This window comes from Geotrypetes seraphini, chromosome 9, assembly GCF_902459505.1.
Source record: "Geotrypetes seraphini chromosome 9, aGeoSer1.1, whole genome shotgun sequence".
Lineage (NCBI taxonomy): Eukaryota > Metazoa > Chordata > Amphibia > Gymnophiona > Dermophiidae > Geotrypetes > Geotrypetes seraphini.
Window position 1 is genome coordinate 14,819,237 of NC_047092.1, and position 14,017 is coordinate 14,833,253.

The 14,017-nt window shown below is 48.7% G+C and overlaps 1 protein-coding gene across 1 annotated transcript in view; it reads left to right on the top strand.

Moving 5' to 3' along the window:
• Positions 1-14,017, top strand: part of LOC117366868 (collagen alpha-1(VII) chain-like) — a 311,407-nt gene that overhangs the window by 90,757 nt on the left and 206,633 nt on the right. Inside the window, exons 25-26 of the mRNA XM_033958833.1 lie at positions 1,088-1,105; positions 12,783-12,809. Of these exons, the coding sequence (XP_033814724.1) occupies positions 1,088-1,105; positions 12,783-12,809 (45 nt within the window). The remainder of the gene's footprint in view (positions 1-1,087; positions 1,106-12,782; positions 12,810-14,017) is intronic.

Consider the following 14,017-nt stretch of genomic DNA (forward strand, 5'->3'; position numbering starts at 1 on the left):
TTAGTGTTACGATTTATAATTCTATATGTTTATGTTCATAGCGTATAATAGAATGTCTGCCATGCTATGTTTGCCACACTTATCGTGCTATGTTAGGCAGGTATATATGATTATTTCAGTTCACAGTCATAAGCGCGCCGGACAAACGGGCGCCGACAAATTGGAGCGGACAATTGAGCGCAAGACATCAGTGCGCCGCACAAAAACCTTATTTTAAAGGGCTCCGACGGGGGTGTGTGTGTGTGTGGGGAACCCCCCCCCCCCTAGTTTACTAAATACTGTTTGCGCTGCCATTGGGGGAGGTTGTGGGGGTTTGTAACCCCCATTATAGAGGAAACTTAACTTTTTCCCTATTTTTTAGGGGAAAAGTTAAGTTTTCTGTGTAATGTGGGGGGTTACACCCCCCACGCCCCCCCCCAACACGGCAGCGTGAACAGTATTCAGTAAAGTGGGGGGTTCCCTTCACATACCCCCGTCAGAGCCCTTTAAAATAAGATTTTTGTGCGGCACGCTGATGTCTTGCGCTCAATTGTCCGCTCCAATTTGTCGGCGCCCGTTTGTCCGGCGCGCTTTTGTCCCCTCACCGATTATTTCTGCCATGCTAAGCTGCCATCCTATGTTTTGCTCATCATGCTGTGTCACACTGTGCCATGTTTGTCATGTTATACTTTACCAGGTTTTCTTGTGTATGTAAACGTGTAACCCGTTCTCAGCTCTCCTGGGAGGACGGGATTTAAAACACTTAACTCAATCCCGGGAGTGAGTATCATAGAGGCAGGACAATGGCCCACAGTCATCTAGACCAGTGTTTCTCAACTCGGTCCTGGAGTACCCCCTTGCCAGTCGGGTTTTCAGGTTATCCACATTGAATTTGCATCAACTTGATTTGCATACACTGCCTCCATATAATGCAAATTTCTCTCAAGCATATTTATTGTGATATCTCGAAAACCTGACTGGCAAGGGGGTACTCCAGGACCGAGTTGAGAAACACTGAGCTAGAGAGTCTTCAAGCATACAAAAAGTATATGGAAAACGTACGTATTTCTTCGGTGTTTAAACTGTGTTTATTTATTTTATTTTTTAGGGTCAGAAAGGAGAAAAGGTAACTAACTACAACTGAACATGTGGACTCATCATTCATTTACTTTACTGTGTTCGCATTAGTTAATTAGCGGCATATTAGTTATGTCTTGTGCACTGTATCTAATGAGGAAAGTGAAGATATTCCATGCTGAATAAAAAGGTAGTAAGAAGATATTACTGGGACCATCCTAGGGATCTATCTGGACTTTGTGTGACTTCCTTCAAAAAGATAAAAAAAGGATGGAGTCGGTCCAGAGGAAGGCTACTAAAATGGTGCGTGTTCTTTGTCATAAGGTGCATGGGGACAGACTTAAAGATCGTATACTTTGGTGGAGAGACGTTTAAATATCTACGTGGCGTAAATGTGCATGAGTCGAGTCTCATTCATTTGAAAGGAAGCTCTGCAATGAGAGGGCATAGGATGAAGTTAAGAGGTGATAGGCTCAGGAGTAATCTAAAGAAATACTTTTTTACAGAAAGGGTGGTAGATGCATTGGACAGTCTCCCAGAAGAGGTGGTGAAGACAGAAACTGTGTCTGAATACAAGAAAGCCATGGGATCTCTTAGAGAAAGGAAGAAATAATGGTTACTACAGAAGGGCAGACTGGGTGGGCCATTTGGCCTTTATCTGTCATCATGCTTCTATGTTTCTATAACCTTAAAGCTCCATGACCTCACAATGCAGGTGTAAAAAACCTTAGCCAATAGGAAAAGGAGATGCAAATGTTAAGAGCCTTAGTCAATAGGGAGAGGAGGAGATAGTGGATGCTGTGGATGGGCCATTTGGCTTTTATCTGCCATCATGTTTCTATGTTTCTATATTAATTACTCAATAGAGAGATAAGTTACTTAGTAATCTGTGGCTAACAGGGACTATTTTTCAATTTTTCACAGCTATAAATCATTTAGAATACAAATTACTTGTGAGTGCAAAAATTATAGCGATAATAAAATTATATAAATAATTTGTGAAGTGCTCAGACCTGATAACCCATTTAGTAGTGATGTCACCACAATGAGGTTAACTAGGGGACCATCATTGCATTCACTTGTCCCCTGCCATCCCTGAATATTAAATACTATGTCTTAACTAGTGGTGGTACTTATCTTCGTTCAGGGGTTGTTCATGTTGAAGGTGTTAACTCTCATTGGTGACTGGTGTCTATTAAAGTGCTCGTGCTTCTTTAAAAATGTTGTTAGTTTCTTAGGTAGTCTCCCGTCCCCCCGACCCGGATTTCGTCTCTTCGTCAGGGAGGGACACTAAGAAATTTCAAACAGCGAACTAAAAATAAAGTATACTAGGTTATATTTCTACCATCTAAGCAGTAATTAAATACTTGAAAATCTCTTATATCCAGTTTCTAATATACATTTTATTTGTTATTGAATTACCTGATATCGTCTCGCTATAGTCAGAGAAGTTCAGAATGGACTGAGCGAATGAGGCTCACTTCACTGGGTATGTGTTATATAGGGAAGCTGACCGGAACTTAACTTATACACTTATTGACGACAACCGGAAGTGAATGCAACATTGTGAGATTACTTCGCAGGATATGGATCTATATTGCCAACCATTCAATATCTAAATTTAATCCTGCTGGCTGCAGGGTCTGCCAGTTATATATCAGACGCTGTTACAATATCAAAGTTTTCATCCTAAAGCCCTCAGGAACAGTATCCCTATTGGACAATTCCTCCGTATTCGAAGAATTTGTTCTGATGAATCTGATTTTGATAAAGAGGCACATGATATGCATGACAAATTCATTCAGAGAGGGTATCCTGGGAAAATCGTTAGAAAAGCGTGGAAAAGAGCAAAAAATTGTCACCGCCCCTGGTTAATGCTCAACGATCATAACAAACAAACTCAGCAGGATATGGTTTGTGTGATGCCACATACTAGCAAAGGTAATGCCATAAAACATATCATTTTAAGACATTGGGCAATACTGCAATACCACCCTTCCCTTCAAAATCCACCTAAATTTGCGTACTCACGGGCCTCCAATTTGGGTGAACTACTCAAATATAACTATCATCAACAAAGCCCCATAAACAAATTACCTCACAAACCTTGTGGTAAATGCAGGGTCTGCAGTTATGTATTAGACGCTACTTCTATAGAAATCCCACCATCACGATCACGACATTTCTTTCTGAATACTGGGACCAATTGTGACTCTAAGGGAGTGGTTTATTACATACAATGCCCATGTAAAAAAGTTTATATTGGTCAAACGATACGTAAAATCAAAACCCGAATTACGGAACATTTAAGCAACATTAGAACCAATAGGGTTACCGCCCCCTCGTATCCCATTGGTCCCAGCATTCACATAAACTAGAAGATCTAAAGTACACAGTGTTAATCCACACACGCAAAACTGAAGGGGACATATCAAGATCTTTAATATTGAAAGAACAGCGTCTGATATATAACTGGCAGACCCTGCAGCCAGCAGGATTAAATTTAGATATTGAATGGTTGGCAATATAGATCCATATCCTGCGAAGTAATCTCACAATGTTGCATTCACTTCCGGTTGTCGTCAATAAGTGTATAAGTTAAGTTCCGGTCAGCTTCCCTATATAACACATACCCAGTGAAGTGAGCCTCATTCGCTCAGTCCATTCTGAACTTCTCTGACTATAGCGAGACGATATCAGGTAATTCAATAACAAATAAAATGTATATTAGAAACTGGATATAAGAGATTTTCAAGTATTTAATTACTGCTTAGATGGTAGAAATATAACCTAGTATACTTTATTTTTAGTTCGCTGTTTGAAATTTCTTAGTGTCCCTCCCTGACGAAGAGACGAAATCCGGGTCGGGGGGACGGGAGACTACCTAAGAAACTAACAACATTTTTAAAGAAGCACGAGCACTTTAATAGACACCAGTCACCAATGAGAGTTAACACCTTCAACATGAACAACCCCTGAACGAAGATAAGTACCACCACTAGTTAAGACATAGTATTTAATATTCAGGGATGGCAGGGGACAAGTGAATGCAATGATGGTCCCCTAGTTAACCTCATTGTGGTGACATCACTACTAAATGGGTTATCAGGTCTGAGCACTTCACAAATTATTTATATAATTTTATTATCGCTATAATTTTTGCACTCACAAGTAATTTGTATTCTAAATGATTTATAGCTGTGAAAAATTGAAAAATAGTCTATGTTTTATAACCATAAAGTTCTATGACCTCACAATGCAGGTTAAAGAGCCTTAGCCAATAGGAAGAGGAGATGCAAATGTTAAGAGCCTTAGCCAATAGGGAGAGGAGGAGATAGTGGATGCTGTGGATAGGCCATTTGGCCTATATCTGCCATCATGTTTCTATTTCTATGTTTCCTTGCATTTGCCTATGCAAAGGAGGCAGCCTCAGGAAACTTGTTCGCATATAAATTCATATATGCATATTTTGTACACACGTGGAAATTGCAAGTCTGCATGTGGACTGCTAAGTGTAAGCATCCTTTCAGCACCATGCATCCTTTATATGGGGTATGTTTATCAAAGCCCTTGTACTGATGTTAAAATTCCTTTATAAAATTACCTCCAAAGCAGACCTTGTAAAAGTCTCCAACTTTGCCAAGAACACATTGGTGCACTTTGTGACACACGTGTGTAAACGTATTTTTGATTGACTGTCATGTAAAATTATGCAAATTAGTTCTTTAACTATTAACACTTAATAAAAGTGATTGCAAAATTTGCTTTTTCTCCTGGGTTTTGCAGAAGAAAGAACTGTGCTTCAGTTCAGGGAGTTTAACCTTTTTATGATGTTTCCTGTAGAAAAATCATTTCTGCTGTTTTTCTAGCAATTATTATAAATCAGATTGAGCTTTGGATGACAGCTTTCAAATTGAAATTAAATAAGGAAAAATCTAAATTCTTTAGCACTCTCCAGACCAGTAGAGGTTAACTTTACGAATGGGTATATATCTAATCATGACCAGCAGGTGGAGACTGAAAACAAAACTTTGGGACAGTATATCCTAGCCCCTCCTCTCTATTTCCCTCAGTCTTCTTTCAGTCTCCAGCAGGTGTTGATGTGATCTGTACCCATCTCCCTTGGTAGGGCTGTTGGAATTTGTTTAGGGGGTTTATTGTCCCTGTTTTTGGCCGGACGGAGCTTGGGCGGACTCTGTTTGGGGGTTCGTCCGACCTCGGGGGTGTCAAACCCGGCGGGTCTCGAGCGGGGTCCCTCCCCCCACTTCCTCCACCTCCCCATATTTTTTTAGAGGAGCCTCAGCAGTAAGCCTTGCCCCCTAAATCAAGCAAGGCATATTGCTTAGAGAGCCTGTGGAGTCTGTTCTGGAAAAAAAAAAAAAAAAAAAAAAATCCTGAGGTAGTGCTGGTCTGGAGGGTTGTATCCCTTTAAGAACACTGTATTTTACTGTATTTTTCATCTAACCGGCACTTTTTTACAGCTAGGTCGCGTATGGAGCAATGAGCACTTCTAAAGGGAAAAAGTGCTCATTGTGCACTCGCGGCCGGCCTGTGCAAGCGGTGTTCAGGCCGGTGCGGTGGAGGAGCTCCGTCGGCAGCGGCTGCAGGCGCCCAGAGCTCCCCGCCGATGGTGCCTCGCGAGTCGGCAGGGAACGGTGGAGAAGCCCGGTCTTCTCCGTCCGCCCACGGAGGGATTCCCCGAGCCGCCGACGGTCGGGTTTTAGAGGATTCCCTCTCAGCTGATATTTTGACAGCTGATGCCGGCTTGCCTGCTTTAGCGGCTGAGACTGTTCAGGTCTCTCAGCCGCTGCAGGCTATGGAGGGAGCTGTTTTGGCGGGAAAGACGCCATCTTCTCTGTCTGGCCCCTCCATTTTGTCTTCCACCTCAGGTGACCTTCCCCCTGTTTTGTCTAAGCAGGGGCAGGTTTCTGCTGGGTCCCCTGCTGTGGCAGGGAGTCCCTTGGGACCCTTGGGGGGTTTTTCCCCTGATTTTTTCTTTTCTTTATGCAAAGCCTATTTTCAGGCGGCTGGGGGTCCCGGTTGCGCCCAGGGGGTTTCGGGGGGTGGGATTTCCTCCGCGCTCCCTGCGGCTTTGCCTCTCTCGTCTGACGTGACGTCCCCTCCGCCGCCTCTCTTGTCCAAGCGTCCGCGGGTGTCGTGGGACGAGGATTTGTGGTCGGAGGAACGTGTCGGTCTGGAGGAGGACCTGGACCCTTCTGAGGAATTCCAGGACCCTCTGGAGGGGACGGAAGCTGGCGGCGGGTTGTCGGGTTTCCCGTTCTCCAGTGACGAGGCGTCCGTGGTGCGCCTTTTTCAGAGAGATGAGCTGCCTGACCTTATTCAACAGGTTTCTTCGGTTTTGAGGACGCGCCGCCGGAGACTCCGCGTGTGGGGGACCCTCTGTTACGAGGGATCCGTTCCGTTTCCCGCTCTTTTCCTATGCATCAGGATATTCGGGATATTATTCTTGAGCAGTGGAAAACGCCGGAGACGCCGTTTCGGCTGGCGCGCAGCATGGCTCGCCTGTATCCCATTCCTGAAGGGGATCGGGCTACGTTAGCTTCGCCAGTCGTGGATGCGGTGGTCTCGGCTATTTCCAAGCGGCATACCGTGCCTGTTGAGGGCGGTTCTGCCTTGCGGGACTCTGAGGAGCGCAAATTGGAGAACATCCTTAAGCAAAATTTTCAAGTCTCTGCCTTTGGGGTCCAGGCGGCTATTTGTGGGGGACTGGTCGCTCGCGCCGTGTTTCGGTGGGCGGAGCGGGTCTTGGATCGAGAGTCTGATGACTGGTCTCTGGTGGATCAGGAGGTGGCGAAGATTGAGATGGCTGCCTCATTCCTCTCTGATGCTCTGTATGACTTGGTGCGGATCTCGGCTAAGTCTATGGCTTTTGGCGTGGCCGCAAGGCGTGTGTTGTGGCTGCGCGCTTGGGCGGCGGATGCTGCGTCCAAAGCTAAGCTTACTAAATTTCCCTTTCGGGGGTCGTTTTTATTTGGAGAGGACTTGGATAAGTTGATTCAGACTCTGTCGGACTCGAAAGTTCCCCGTTTGCCGGAGGACCGTGCCCGCCCGGCGTCTCGGGGTGGTGCGGCCCGGGGGCGTTTGCGGGAATTTCGCAAGTATCGCCCTGGGCGTGGGGCTGCTTCTTTCCAGTCTCCGGGGTTTTCCCGGGGTCGGTTCTTCCAGCGCATGCAGCCCTTTCGGGGGGCCCGTCGGGGGGCAGGGAATCCCTCCGCCGGTTCCCCCGCTTCCCGTCCTGCACAATGACGCCTTGCCGGCGCCCCCCTTGGTTCCGGTGGGGGCCCGGCTGCGCGACTTTTTTCCCAAATGGGCCGAGATCACGTCCGATCAGTGGGTCCTGGAGGTGGTGCGGGACGGTTATGCCCTGGAGTTCGCCCGCTCTCTGCCGGATTTTTTCCTCGCTTCTCCATGTCAGACTCCTGGGAAGACGCTGGCGTTTCGCCAGACCCTTCAGCACTTGCTAGATCTCAGGGCAGTTGTTCCAGTGCCCCCCCCGGAGTGGGGCACGGGCAGGTACTCCATTTACTTTGTGGTGCCCAAGAAGGAGGGGACTTTTCGGCCCATCCTCGATTTGAAAGGGGTCAACAGGGCTCTCAAGGTTCCCTCTTTCCGTATGGAAACGCTGCGGTCGGTCATTCTGGCGGTTCAGCCGGGGGAGTTTCTCACTTCTCTCGATCTGACGGAGGCCTACTTGCATGTTCCCATTCGGGCCTCTCATCAGCGTTTCCTGCGCTTTGCGATCTTGGGTCGGCACTATCAGTTCTGTGCGCTTCCCTTTGGGCTGGCCACGGCTCCCCGGACGTTCACCAAGGTGATGGTGGTCGTCGCGGCAGCCTTGCGGTCGGAGGGCATCCTGGTACACCCCTACCTGGACGACTGGTTAATTCGGGCCAAGTCGTTGCAGGAAAGCTCCCGGGTTACGGCTCGGGTGGTGGAGTTTCTCCGGTCGCTGGGCTGGGTGGTCAACCTTTCCAAGAGTCGGTTGGTTCCGGCTCAGCGTCTGGAGTACCTCGGGGTGCTGTTCGACACCTCCTTGGGGAAGGTCTTCCTCCCAGAGGCCCGGGTGAGCAAATTGCAATCTCAGATTCGCCTGCTTTTGGCGTCCCGGTGTCCTCGGGCGCGAGATTTCCTCCAGGTCCTGGGGTCGATGGCGGCGTCCCTGGACGTGGTGAGGTGGGCGCGGGCCCACATGCGTCCTCTCCAGTATGCTCTGCTCCGGAGGTGGTCTCCCCAGAGGCACGGGATGGATGTTCCGGTTCCCCTGCGAGGCTTGGCGCGCTGCAGTCTGCGTTGGTGGCTCCGGACCCCTCACCTAGTTCAGGGGGTGGGTCTGGATCTTCCGCGGTGGACGGTGCTCCTTACGGATGCGAGTCTCCTGGGTTGGGGGGCCCAGTGCCTGGGTCACTCAGCTCAGGGAACCTGGTCCACGGAGGAGGCCTCCTGGTCGATCAACGTGTTGGAGACCAGGGCGGTCCGGCTGGCGCTGTTGGCCTTACACTCCCTTTTGTTGGGCAAGTCGGTCAGAGTCCTGTCGGACAATGCCACGGCGGTGGCTTATGTCAATCGTCATGGGGGCACCAAGAGCACTCTGGTGGCGCAGGAAGCGGCTCGGCTCATGGTTTGGGCGGAGTCGCATCTTCTGGACCTCTCGGCCTCTCACATTGCCGGGGTAGAACACGTTCAGGCGGACTTCCTCAGTCGTCACTTCTTGGATCCGGGAGAGTGGTGTCTCGGCGCCGAGGCGTTTCAGTTGATAGTGCGTGCTTGGGGGCAGCCCCTGATGGATCTGATGGCTACAAGTGGCAACGCCAAAGTACCCCGCTTCTTCAGTCGTCGCAGGGACGGTCTGGCCGAGGGTCTGGATGCTCTGGTCCAACCGTGGCCAACGGAGGGGCTGTTGTATGTGTTCCCTCCTTGGCCATTAGTGGGCAGAGTACTGCTTCGCATTGTTCGCCATCCGGGGCTGGTGGTTTTGGTGGCTCCGGATTGGCCTCGTCGTCCGTGGTATGCGGATCTGGTGAGGCATCTGGTGGCGGATCCTCTTCCTCTGCCTCTTGGGTGCGATCTTCTGACGCAGGGTCCCATTCCCATGTTCGACCCGTCTCCCTTTTGTCTTACGGCTTGGCTCTTGAAAGGGGCCGCCTGAGTAAGAAGGGATATTCCGACAAGGTGATCTCTACACTTTTGGGGTCCCGGAGGCTTTCTACCTCTCGGGCTTATGTACGGGTTTGGCGTCTTTTTGAGGAATGGTGCCGAGCGCGGGGAGTGGTCTCTTTTCGCGCTTCTCTGCCTAACATTCTAGAGTTTTTGCAGGATGGCCTGGATAGGGGCCTGGCCTGGTCTTCTCTCCGGGTTCATCTGGCGGCCCTGTCGGCTTTTCGGGGGCTGGTGACAGGTCAGCGTTTGTCAGCCATTCCTGATGTGATTCGCTTTCTTAGGGCGGCCAAGTTGATCAGGCCTCCCATAAGGCCCTCGATTCCCTCTTGGGATCTCAATCTGGTTCTCTCTGTTCTAGTGCGCCCTCCTTTCGAGCCGTTGGATGGCTGTTCGTTGAAGGACCTTACGCTGAAGTCGGTCTTTTTGGTGGCCATTACTTCCGCTAGACGGGTGTCTGAGCTACAGGCTTTCTCTTGTAGGGCTCCCTTCCTGGAGTTTTCGAAGGAGCGGGTTGTTTTGCGGCCTGTTCCTTCCTTTCTGCCGAAGGTAGTTTCTCCTTTTCATGTCAATCAATCGGTGGTCCTCCCGGTCTTGGGTAGTCGGGAGGGTTCTTCTGAGCAACGACAGCTGCGCAAGTTGGATGTCGGTCGGGTCCTCCATGCTTATGTGCAGCGGACCCGGGATTTTCGGAGCTCCGATCATCTCTTTGTGCTTCTGGCGGGTCCTCGTCGGGGGGCTGGCGCTTCTAAGGCTACTATTGCGCGCTGGATCAAGGAGACGATTGCTTCCGCTTATCTTCTGAGTCAGAAGCCGGTTCCGGAGTTTCTCAAGGCTCATTCCACTAGGGGTCAGGCGGCTTCTTGGGCTGAGTCGTCGCTCGTGCCTCCGGTGGATATTTGTAAGGCTGCGGTTTGGTCCTCCTTGCATTCATTTGTTCGGCATTATCGGGTAGATGTTCAGGCGCGTCGGGACGCGGTGTTCGGTGAGCGTGTTCTGGTATCGGCCCTTCGGGGGTCCCGCCCGTGAGAGGGACTGCTTTGGTACGTCCCATTCGTAAAGTTAACCTCTACTGGTCTGGAGAGTGCTAAAGAAGGAGAAATTAGGTTCTTACCTGCTAATTTACTTTCTTTTAGCTTCTCCAGACCAGTAGAGGTCCCCACCCTGTCTGTTGTTGTTGTTGTTGTTGGGGCTGTTGCGCGGGCAGTTTTTTGGTTTTTGCTGCGGGTTCTAGTATTTTTCTAGGGCCGGGGAGAATTGAAGAACAGCGGCTGTGGCTCGGCTGGCTTAGCTGGCGAGCTGTGGGGACCTTCTTCCTTCGGGAATTTCTCCTCTGCATTTTCCAACAGCATTTTTGGGTATGTTATTTGTTACTCCTTTCGGAGTATTGTTTTTTCTCTCTGTTGTTTTCCAGTTCTTGGTTCTGCTTGGCTATTCGGCAGACTGAGGGAAATAGAGAGGAGGGGCTAGGATATACTGTCCCAAAGTTTTGTTTTCAGTCTCCACCTGCTGGTCATGATTAGATATATACCCATTCGTAAAGTTAACCTCTACTGGTCTGGAGAAGCTAAAAGAAAGTAAATTAGCAGGTAAGAACCTAATTTCTCCTTCTTTTTGGCAACACCTAACGACAAGCTCAAAGAAACAATGATACAGGTGAATGGGTTGGATTACAATATAGAACAATCCATTAAAATATTGGGGGTAACGTTGGATAAACATCTTACATTGGAAAAACATACCAATTTATTGATTAAGAAATGTTTTTTGGTGCTCTGGAAGCTTCATACCATCAAGAAGTATTATGATGAAGCCTCTTTTCGGTTGTTGGTGCAATCTCCCATTTTAAGTATTCTGGACTACTGTTACATTGTATATGTAGGGGCTTATATGAAAACTAGTGTTTTAGCCCGTTGCATTCATTACAGTAACGGGTGCTAGACTAGCCCCACCTATACCCTGACCCTGACTCTGACCCCACCCATGCCCCACCTCTATCATGCCCGGACCCTGCCTCCCACTGATCCCAGTCCCATCACCTCACCTTTCACCATTTCCTTTGTACCCTTTTGGCCCTCATAGATCCTCCATTGTATTTATCACCCGACAGGGTCTTTACTTACCCGAGGCGGCAGCAGCAGTCCTGACGTACCAACCTTTCCTCCCTCAGTGCCCCAACGCAGCAGTGGTCCTATTATTTCCATCTCTCCCTTTCCCCCCTTTCACACCCTCTGCCATCTCTCTCTGACCCTGTTTCACCCCTATTGCCATCTTTCCCTTTCCTGTCCCCCTCTGTCCTTCCCCAAAACCATCTCTCTCTCCTGCCCCCTCCACACTCCCTGAAGTCTATCTCTCCCTATCCCCTACCATCTCTCCTGGTCCCCCTAGTAGCCCCTCTGTCCTTCTCATCCATCTGTCTCTGTCTCTCTCTCCTTTCCTCACTTGAGTCCAACATCTCTCCCTTCTCTCACTCCCTCCCCCCAAATTCATCACCTCCTGCCTCTGCGGAGCTCTCACAGCTCCTCCTCGTCCTCCTCCAGCCAGGCTTCAGCCATCTACACTGGCTCTGGGCTTGGCCGCCGCAGCCTGCAGCCACCAACAGCTGCCGCGGCCAACATCCGCCTTGGGGGAGAGAGAGAGAGAGAGATTCTCGTGCGCACCAGGAAAGGGTACACGGGGGGGAGGGGGCCACGACGGTGGCGAACGATGGCAGCGAAGTTACAGTGAGGGAGGGAGGGAGTAGAAGCGCGCATGCGCACTCTTGCCTGTGGGGCCCTACAGCTCACGGAAAACGGAACATGCAGGTGGGAGTGCGCATGCGCGCTTACGGTTTTATTATCTTAGATTCTAAAGAGTTTAAGGGTAGTCCAGAATACTGCTGTTTGCCTCATTTTTGGTTTAAAAAAATGGGAGCATATCACCCCTTTCTATCACAAACTGCATTTTTTGCCGGTGGAGTCTAGAGTACTGTTTAAGTTTTCTTGCATCTGTTACAAAGTAGCTTTTGGTCTGTCACCAGGTTATCTACTTCCTCATTTTTCTTGGAATCATTCTAATAAAAACACACGGAAAACGCAGTTATTTACATATCTTGCCATAAAATCCTGCCGTTATAAGAAGTTCCTTGAGAAAACTTTTTCTTTTCAGGCCGCCAAATTGAATATATGGCTCGGAAAAATGATGTTAGAAGCTTCTTCTTACTTAAATTTTAGGAAAATACTAAACACTCAATTATTTAACAGGCTGGTATCTTAATGTTTTTTTTTCTCTTAATTTTAACCATGTTTGCATTTCATTCTTAATAATAATAATAATAATTATTATTATTAAACCAGGTTTCCTTTGCATGGAACTGTATGGAAAAAAATGGAGCATGCTGCACAGAATTTTGCTCCTTATAAAGTTAAAATTTTGGCTGTTTAACAAATATTTAAAATGACTCATTATAAAGTGCTGGACACAAACTCTGAAATGAATGCTCGTCTCTCCTGACCTAGCCTTTGCAGAACTGCCTGAGCCTATGAGCTTCTGGTTTTCTCTTTCTCTTGCAGGGTGACAGGGGTCCACCAGGTGACAGGGTGAGTTAACATAAGATCTCTCATAAGTCTTATCTGAACCGTCACTGTACCTGGATAAAGCGATGCTCCATGTGCCACCTTGATCCTGAGAAATTCTGAAACTGTGTAGTTGTGTGTGATGAAACCAAGTTAGGGCTACCAGACGTCCGGAAAAACCTGGACGTGTCCGTTCCCAGATGGACTTTCCAAAACCCGTCAGTTTGTCCGGGTATTGGAAAGCCCCGACAAGCTCTGGAGGGCCTCTGAGCCTGCGCGGGTGATGTCACACACATCCGTGCATGCTCCCAGGCCCTCCAGACTCGGCTGGGAAAGAAGAGGAGGCTTTGCGGGGGCAGGGCTGGAGATAAAAAGGGGTGGGTCCAGAGGTAGAACAGGGCGGGGTTATGTGTCAGAGGTTTTGTGGGTAGAAATAAGGTAACCCTAACCCAAGTCTTCCTGAATTTTTTTTTTCTGGAACTTGAATAAAAGGTGTGTCCAGATATTCACCCAACTAGAGAATTTTGCAACATTAATTGGTCCTTCAAAATAAGTTCCTCCAAATGGGTTTCGAACATACTGTACCATGACAGGAACGAACCTCACTCCTAAATTTACTGCCGGCACTTGCCATAGTACAGTACTCCCCCGATATTCGCGGGGGTTCCGTTCCAGAATCTCGAAAAACCGCGAATATGGTTTTTCACGGGGGAGCCTGAAGAGGGCAGCGGGAGAGGGCAGCAGGAGAGCAGCCGGAGTGCCACAAGTGCAGGAAATCACTCATGGTATGCTCCGATCGCCTCTTCCTGCACTAAGTCGGGCCTTATCCAATCAGGTGCTGCGTGTCAAAGCAGCTCCTGTTTGGATAAGACCCGACATAGTGCAGGAAGAGGCGGTCGGAGGGTACCACTAGTGATTTCCTGCACTTGTGGCACTCCGGCTGCTCTCTCCTGCCTCTCTCGCTGCTCTCTCCTTGTCGGCGGTTCGCGGTCGGAAAATACTGTGAATGACCGGGACTGCGAACTGCCGACCGTGAATGACCAGGGGAATACGGTACTTGCTTTGTGCCACAATTAGCTTCTTTTCTAGAGTTCATAATATGTAATATGGATAGGCAACTTATCAAGGGAATTGTCATAACTTTGCAAAGAACTTCAGCTCTAGGGGACCAGTTCAAATCTAGCTCAGGTCAGCAGGATTTATGTGAAATGAGCAGAAGAATTCGCACCATA